At 40.2% G+C, this 9,178-nt stretch overlaps 1 protein-coding gene across 1 annotated transcript; it reads right to left on the bottom strand.

Annotated features, from left to right (window-relative positions):
* Positions 1-355: 355 nt before the first annotated feature.
* Positions 356-1,339, bottom strand: LOC139467628 (myb/SANT-like DNA-binding domain-containing protein 4). Its single transcript, XM_071249155.1, has 2 exons — positions 1,197-1,339; positions 356-647 (listed from the first exon to the last, which is right to left on the bottom strand). Exons 1-2 carry the CDS (start codon positions 1,337-1,339, stop codon positions 356-358), a joined length of 435 nt encoding a protein of 144 aa, XP_071105256.1.
* Positions 1,340-9,178: the final 7,839 nt, after the last annotated feature.

The raw sequence follows: 9,178 nt of genomic DNA, 5'->3' as shown, positions 1-9,178 counted from the left end.
TCGTTACTGACTTTCACCTACCACGGACGTCTTTGCGCCTGTTTATGTTATGTTGCAATCCTGATGTATAGTTTGTTTTTTAAGAGTATATATCAACTTAATCTTGTTGCTATGTGGCTGAAATAATACCGATGCGACGTTAAATTGTAACTCACTCATTCACTCACCCCATATATAACTTAGCTCTCTCCAACTCAATATCTAACATAATTCTTTCAAGCTCGATATCTAACTTTACTCTTTCCAACTTGGCTCTTTCCACCTCCAAATCTAACTCAACTCGTTCCAAATCCATATTGAGCTTAGCTCTTTACAAGTCCATATCTAACTTACCTTTTTCCAGCTCCATATCTTACTAAGCTCCGTCCAGCGCCATATCTAACTTAGCTCTTTCCTCCTCTATATCTAACTTAGCTCTTTCCAACTCCACATCTAACTTTGCTCCGTCCACTTCCATATCCAACTTAGCTCTTTCTAAATCCACATCTAACTTAGCTCTTTCCAAATCCACATCGAGCTTAGCTCTTTCGAAATCCATTTCGAGCTTAGCTCTTTCTAAATCCACATCTAACATAACTCTTTCCAACTCCATATCTAACTTTACTCTTTCCAGCTTAGCTCTTTCCAACTCCACATCTAACTTACCTCTGTCCAGGTCCACATATAACTTAACTCTTTCAACCTCCATATCTAACTCAACTCTTTCCAAATCCAAATCGAGCTTAGCCCTTTACAAATCCATATCTAACTTACCTTTTTCCAACTCCATATCTAACTTAGCTCTTTCTTAATCCACATCTAACTAAGCTCTTTCCAAATCCATATCGAACTTAGCTCTTTCCGAATCCATATCGAGCTTAGCTCTTTCTAAATCCACATCTAACATAACTCTTTCCAACTCCATATCTAACTTTACTCTTTCCAGCTTAGCTCTTTCCAACTCCATATCTAACTTACCTCTGTCCAGGTCCACATATAACTTAACTCTTTCAACCTCCATATCTAACTCAACTCTTTCCAAATCCATATCGAGCTTAGCCCTTTACAAATCCATATCTAACTTACCTTTTTCCAACTCCATATCTAACTTAGCTCTTTCTCAATCCACATCTAACTTAGCTCTTTCCAAATCCATATCGAACTTAGCTCTTTCCGAATCCATATCGAGCTTAGCTCTTTCTAAATCCACATCTTACATGACTCTTTCCAACTCCATATCTAACTTTACTCTTTCCAGCTTAGCTCTTTCCAACTCCACATCTAACTTACCTCTGTCCAGGTCCACATATACCTTAACTCTTTCAACCTCCATATCTAACTCAACTCTTTCCAAATCCATATCGAGCTTAGCTGTTTACAAATCCATATCTAACTTAGCTCTTTCAAAGTTCATATCTCTCTTAGATCTTACCAACTTAGCTCTTTCCAGCTCCATATAATAATAATAATAATAAATATAGCTGCAAAGCAGCAATGGCGGGCTCCAAGCTATACTGTGCACAAACGTCCATGTTTGAATCCTCAAAGGGTTTCCTTGTACCAAATCCCTCAAATGTAGGCACCACTTGTAGGGTATCACCGCTACAAAATTGTCGTGTGCCGGAGTGTCCAAGTCTGTTCTTACCCCATTTCCGACCTCGGACATGTTCGAATCCATTAAGGGTTTGCTTATACCAATTCCGTAACAACATAGTCACCGGAAATCGCCACAACGAAATTGGCGTGTTCCAGGGGTGTCCCAAATATTAATCAAATATTACCACCAAAGGCGTTACTTTTAGCATGCAACCAAGAACAAACAATAAGATGCATATGGCACACTAACTTCATGAAAACTTTCAATAGTTTATGTGGAGAACCTTACAAGATATGATCTTCAAAGTAAAGTTTCGGTGAAAAAAATGATCAAAATCAAAATCCAATAGGTCCGTCGATATAAAAGATATCCAAAATCGGCTAACAGAGTTTGATGTGCTATGTAAGGAGACCATTCTCAGAAAGTTTGAAAACATTTCATGCAGTGGACTCAAAGTTGTTTGCATTTGAAGACAGGTACCTTAAAAACACTGTGTGAAAATCTTGAATCCAATATGGCTGCAAAACCATGTGACCAATGACCAAAGTCAAAGAACAAAAAATGTCAAGCAGCTCAAGCAGCAGATACATGCTAGGTTTCAACGTAATCGGATAAGCGGTTGCGGAGCAATAGGGCGAAATACATCTTCAAAATATTCTGTTCTTTTAGTTATCTGCCCTTGGCCCTTGGGCCTACGGCCTTGAGATTTTGGCGGGCACCAGTACCCACCGGTCCACATACACACACAAAATGTGAACATAATCGAGCCAGTGGTTATTTTTCTAGCTCTGGTACAAAAATCGGCGGAATAATAATAATATTAAATCAAACGCTAACACTGGGACTCTTCAGCCTTTCGGGTTGGTGACTCTTCAACAGGCTGTAACTTCTTTGTCAGTTGGGCTCAAGTCAAATGGATTATCGTTCTGCGTTCGTCCGGGCCCCGGGTTCCTGTCGCATTGTTGAGATAAACTGCTAAAACCTGTTTCCCACCTCGTTCATATATTCGAATCCTCAAAGGGTTTACCTGTACCAACGCCGTCAAATGTAAAGAACCTCTTGTGAGACATCACCACTACTAAATTAACATGTGCCTGGGTGTCCCGGGATGTTTAAAACAATTTCCAACTTCGACCCTGTTCGAATCCTCAAATGGTTTGTTTGTACCAACGCCATCAAATGTAAGGAACCGCTTGCGAGACATCACCCCATGTGTCCCAGTGTGTTCTTAACCCATGTTTGACTACTACCATGTTCGAATCCGCATATGATTTGCTTGTACCAACTCCGTCAAAAGATAGTCACCGTTTTCAGGACATTGCCGCTACCAAATTGGCGTGTGCCACAGTTTCCCAGAGTGTACTTAACCCATTTCCGACCTCCATATTCTAATCCGCAAATGGTTTGTTTTTAACAACGCTGTCAAAAATAAGGTACCATAGCAATTGGCAATTGAAAAATGAAGAACCAAGTCAGCGAGTCTGACCACCCGATCCAATTAGTCGCCTCCTGTGACAAGCATAGTTGCCTCTTGAGACAAGCATCGGTTGATGCCAATTAGGCCAATTCTAACCCTGATCGTCAAGGTTAGTACACATAATACTGAAGAAGACTGTGGAGAACGTTTGGGTATCTGCAAAGCCAGTGAATGGGGGTTTTATGGTAGATTTATGAGGCACTTCCTTCAGTATTTGTACTAAAGTCTCACATTTTACTAAAATCAAATAATACCACCAAGCGGTGGAGCTTTCAGTATGCAACCCAGAAAAAAATTAGGTACATATAGTATTAAAACTTCATGCAAACTTTCAACAGTTTCTGTTAAGAACCTTACAAGCTATGATCTTAAAAGTAACATTTCAGTGAAAAAAATGATCAAAATCAAAATCCAATATGTCCGCAACTAAAAAAGATATCCAAAATCGGCTATTAACGTTTGATGTGTTATGTATGGAGACAATTATCAGAAAGTTTGAAAGCATTTCATGCAGTGGACTCAAAGTTGTTTGCATTTGAAGACAGGTACCCAAAAGACACTGTAAAAACCTTGAATCCAATATGGCTGCCAAACTACATGACCAATGACAAAAGCCAAAGAACAAAAAATGTCAAGCAGCTCAAGCAGCAGATACATGCAAGGTTTCAAAGTAATCGGATAAGCGGTTGCAGAGCAATAGGTCGAAATACATCTTTAAAAAAATCTGTTTTTTTGGTTATCTGCCCTTGGCCTTTGGGTCTACGGCCTTGGGTTTTTGGCGGGCACTAGTACCCAACGGTCTACATACACACACAAAATTGAACAGAATCGAGCCTGTGGTTATTTTGCTAGGTCTGGTACAAAAATCGGCGGAATAATTAATAATAAATAATAATAATAATAATAATAATAATAATAATAATAATAATAAATCGAACGATTTCAATAGGGCTCTACAGCCTTTCGGCTTGGAGCCCTAATAATAATAATAATAATAATAATAATAATAATAATAATAATAATTAAAGCTGCAAGCAGCAATGGCGGGCTCCAAGAAACACTGTGCCCAAACGTCCATGTTCGAATCCTCAAAGGGTTTCCTTGAACCAAATCCCTCAAATGTAGGCACCACTTGCAGGGTATCGTCGCAAGGAAAATGGCGTGTGCCAGGGTGTCCAGGTCTGTTCTAAAACCATTTCCGACCTCAAACATGTTCGAATCCATAAAAGGTTGGCTTGTGCCAACTCTGTCAAAAGATAGTCACCGGAAATCGCCGCTACGAAATTGGCGTGTTCCAGGGGTGTCCCAAATATAAATCAAATATTACCACCAAGCGGTGTTACTTTTAGCATACAACCAATAACAATAAATGAGATGCATATGGCACACTAACTTCATGTAAACTTGCAATAGTTTCTGTGGAGAACCTTACAAGATATGATCTTTAAAGCAAAATTTCGTTGAAAAAAATGACCAAAATCAAAATTCAATATGGCCGCAACTAAAAAAGATATCCAAAATCGGCTATTAATGTTTGATGTGTTGTGTATGGAGACAATTATCAGAAAGTTTGAAAGCATTTCATTCAGTGGATTCAAAGTTGTTTGCATTTGAAGACAGGTACCCCAAAACACTATGAAAACCTTGAATCCAATATGGCTGCCAAACCACGTGACCAATGACCAAAGTCAAAGAACATAAAATGTCAAGCAGCTCAAGCAGCAGATACATGCTAGGCTTCAAAGTAATAAGATAAGCGGTTGTGGAGCAATAGGGCGAAATACATCTTCAAAATATTCTGTTCTTATAGTTATCTGCCCTTGGCCTTTCCGCCTACGGCCTTCGGTTTTTGGCGGGCACTAGTACCCATCGGTCCTCATACACACACAAAATGTGAACAAAATCGAGCCAGTGGTTATTGTTCTAGCTCTGGTACAAAAATCAGCGGAATAATAATAATATTAAATCAAACGCTAACACTGGGACTCTTCAGCCTTTCAGCTTGGTGACTCTTTAACAGGCTGTAACTTCTTTGTCAGTTGGGCTCCAGTCAAACGGATTAGCGTTCTGCGTTCGTCCGGGTCCTGGGTTCCTGTCGCATTGCTGAGATAAAGTGCTAAACCTGTTTCCCACCTCTTTCATATATTCGAATCCTCAAAGGGTTTACCTGTACCAACGCCGTCAAATGTAAAGAACCTCTGGTGAGACATCACCACTACTAAATTGACATGTGCCTGGGTGTCCCAGGATGATTTTACCAATTTCCAACTTCGACCATGTTCGAATCCTCAAATGGTTTATTTGTACCAACGTCATCAAATGTAAGGAACCGCTTGCGAGACATCACCACATTTGTCCCAGTGTGTTCTTAACCCAAGTTTGACTAGACCATGTTCGAATCCGCATATGGTTTGTTTGTACCAACGCCATCAAATGTAAGGAACCGCTTGTGAGACATCACCACATGTGTTCCAGTGTGTTCTTGACCCATGTTTGACTTCGACCATGTTCGAATCCGCATATGGTTTGGTTGCACTAACGCCGTCAAATGTAATAAACCGCTTGTGAGACATCACCACATGTGTCCCAGTGTGTTCTTAACCCATGTTTTACTTCGACCATGTTCGATTCTGCATATGGTTTGCTTGTACCAACTCCCGTCAAAAGATTGTCACCGTTTTCAGGACACTGCCGCTACCAAATTGGCGTGTGCCACAGTTTCCCAGATTGTACTTAACCCATTTCCGACCTCGACCATATTCTAATCCACAAATGGTTTGCTTTTAATAACGCCGTCAAAAGTAAGGTACCATAGCAATTGGCAATTGAGAAATGAAGAACCAAGTCAGCGAGTCTGACCACCCGATCCGATCAGTCGCCTCATGTGACAAGCTTACTGTAGTTGCCTCTTGAGACAAGCATCGGTTGAAAAAGGCCAATTGTAACCCTGATCATCAAGGGTAGTACACATAATACTGAAAAGACTGTGGAGAACGCTTGGGTATCTGCAAAGCCAGTGAATGGAGGTTTATGGTAGATTTATGAGGCGCTTCCTTCAGTATTTGTACTCAAGTCTAATTTTTTACTAAAATCAAATACTACCACCAAGCGGTGGAGCTTTCAGTATGCAACCCAGAAATAAAATTAGGTACATATAGTATTAAAACTTTATGCAAACGTTCAATAGTTTCTGTTAAGAACCTTATAAGCTATGATCTTAAAAGTAACATTTCGGTGAAAAAAATGATCAAAATCAAAATCCAATATGTCCGCAACTAAAAAAGATATCCAAAATCGGCTATTAACGTTTGATGTGTTATGTATGGAGACAATTATCAGAAAGTTTGAAAGCATTTCATGCAGTGGACTCAAAGTTGTTTGCATTTGAAGACAGGTACCCAAAAGACACTGTAAAAACCTTGAATCCAATATGGCTGCCAAACCACGTGACCAATGACAAAAGCCAAAGAACAAAAAATGTCAAGCAGCTCAAGCAGCAGATACATGCAAGGTTTCAAAGTAATCGGATAAGCGGTTGCCGAGCAATAGGTCGAAATACATCTTTAAAAAAATCTGGTTTTTTGGTTATCTGCCCTTGGCCTTTGGGCCTACGGCCTTGGGTTTTTGGCGGGCACTAGTACCCAACGGTCTACATACACACACAAAATTTGAACAGAATCGAGCCTGTGGTTATTTTGCTAGGTCTGGTACAAAAATCGGCGGAATAATAAATAATAAATAATAATAATAATAATTAAAGCTGCAAGCAGCAATGGCGGGCTCCAAGTAACACTGTGCCCAAACGTCCGTGTTCGAATCCTCAAAGGGTTTCCTTGAACCAACTCCGTCAAATGTAGGCACCACTTGCAGGGTATCGTCGCAAGGAAATTGGCGTGAGCCAGAGTGTCCAGGTCTGTTCTAAAACCATTCCCGACCTCGAACATGTTCGAATCCATAAATGGTTTGCTTGTACCAACTCTGTCAAAAGATGTCACCCGAAATCGCCGCTACGAAATTGCCGTGTTCCAGGGGTGTCCAAAGTATTGATCAAATATTACCACCAAGCGGTGTTACTTTTAGCATACAACCAATAACAATAAATGAGATGCATATGGCACACTAACTTCATGTAAACTTGCAATAGTTTCTGTGGAGAACCTTACAAGATATGATCTTCAAAGCAAAATTTCGTTGAAAAATATGATCAAAATCAAAATTCAATACGACCGTAACTAAAAAGGATATCCAAAATCGGCTATTAAAGTTTGATGCGTTATGTATGGAGACAATTATTAGAAAGTTTGAAAGCATTTCATTCAGTAGACTCAAAGTTGTTTGCATTTGAAGACAGGTACCCTAAAAACACTGTGAAAACCTTGAATCCAATATGGCTGCCAAACCACGTGACCAATGACCAAAGTCAAAGAACAAAAAATGTCAAACAGCCCAAGCAGCAGATACATGCAAGTTTTCAACGTAATCGAATAAGCGGTTGCGGAGCAATAGGGCGAAATACATCTTCAAAATATTCTGTTCTTTTAGTTATCTGCCCTTGGCGTTTGGGCCTACGGCCTTCGGATTTTGGCGGGCACCAGTACCCACCGGTCCACATACACACACAAAATGTGAACATAATCGAGCCAGTGGTTATTTTTCTAGCTCTGGTACAAAAATCGGCTGAATAATAATAATATTAAATCAAACGCTAACACTGGGACTCTTCAGCCTTTCGGGTTGGTGACTCTTCAACAGGCTGTAACTTCTTAGTCAGTTGGATTATCGTTCTGCGTTCGTCCGGGCCCCGGGTTCCTGTCGCATTGTTGAGATAAAGTGCTAAAACCTGTTTCCCACCTCGTTCATATATTCGAATCCTCAAAGGGTTTACCTGTACCAACGCCGTCAAATGTAAAGAACCTCTTGTGAGACATCACCACTACTAAATTGACATGTGCCTGGGTGTCCCGGGATGTTTACACCAATTTCGAACTTCGACCCTGTTCGAATCCTCAAATGGTTTGTTTGTACCAACGCCATCAAATGTAAGGAACCGCTTGCGAGACATCACCCCATGTGTCCCAGTGTGTTCTTAACCCATGTTTGACTACTACCATGTTCGAATCCGCATATGGTTTGCTTGTACCAACTCCGTCAAAAGATAGTCACCGTTTTCAGGACATTACCACTACCAAATTGGCGTGTGCCACAGTTTCACAGAGTGTACTTAACCCATTTCCGACCTCCATATTCTAATCCGCAAATGGTTTGCTTTTAACAACGCTGTCAAAAATAAGGTACCATAGCAAGTGGCAATTGAAAAATGAAGAACCAAGTCAGCAAGTCTGACAACCCGATCCGATTAGTCGCCTCCTGTGACAAGCATAGTTGCCTCTTGAGACAAGCATCGGTTGAAAAAGGCCAATTCTAACCCTGATTGTCAAGGGTAGTACACATAATACTGAAGAAGACTGTGGAGAACGTTTGGGTATCTGCAAAGCCAGTGAATGGGGGTTTATGGTAGATTTATGAGGCGCTTCCTTTAGTATTTGTACTCAAGTCTCACATTTTACTAAAATCAAATAATACCACCAAGCGAAGGTGCTTTCAGTATGCAACCCAGAAAAAATTTAGGTACATATAGTATCAAAACTTAATGCAAACTTTCCATAGTTTCTTTTTAGAACCTTATAAAATATGATCTTTAAAGTAAAATTTGGGTTAAAAAAATGATCAAAATCAAAATCCAATATGTCCGCAACTAAAAAAGATATCCAAAATCGGTTATTAAAGTTTGATGTGTTCTGTATGGAGACCATTCTCAGAAAGTTTGAAAGCATTTCATGCAGTGGACTCAAAGTTGTTTGCATTTGAAAACAGGTACCCAAAAGACACTGTAAAAACCTTGAATCCAATATGGCTGCCAAACCACGTGACCAATGACCAAAGTCAAAGAACAAAAGATGTCAAGCAGCTCAAGCAGCAGATACATGCTAGGTTTCAAAGTAATCGGATAAGCCATTGCGGAGCAATAGGGCGAAATACATCTTCAAAAAATTCTGTTCTTTTAGTTATCTGCCCTTGGCCTTTGGGCCTACGGCCTTGGGTTTTTGGCGGGCACTAGTACCCAA

This window comes from Haliotis cracherodii, unplaced genomic scaffold (assembly GCF_022045235.1).
Source record: "Haliotis cracherodii isolate W230 unplaced genomic scaffold, xgHalCrac1.p SCAF_2, whole genome shotgun sequence".
Lineage (NCBI taxonomy): Eukaryota > Metazoa > Mollusca > Gastropoda > Lepetellida > Haliotidae > Haliotis > Haliotis cracherodii.
The sequence above is the reverse complement of the archived record's forward strand: the minus strand, read 5'-3'. Positions and strand labels throughout refer to the sequence as shown.

Excerpts from the sequence above, each read along its gene's own strand:
- LOC139467628 (XM_071249155.1), bottom strand. The coding sequence starts at position 1,339 with ATGGATTTGGAAAGAGTTGAGTTAGATATGGAGGTTGAAAGAGTTAAG. Across the intron at positions 648-1,196 it reads ATGGAGTTGGAAAGAGTCAT|AGGTAAGTTAGATGTGGAGT; the intron begins GTAAGATGTGGA and ends GGACCTGGACAG.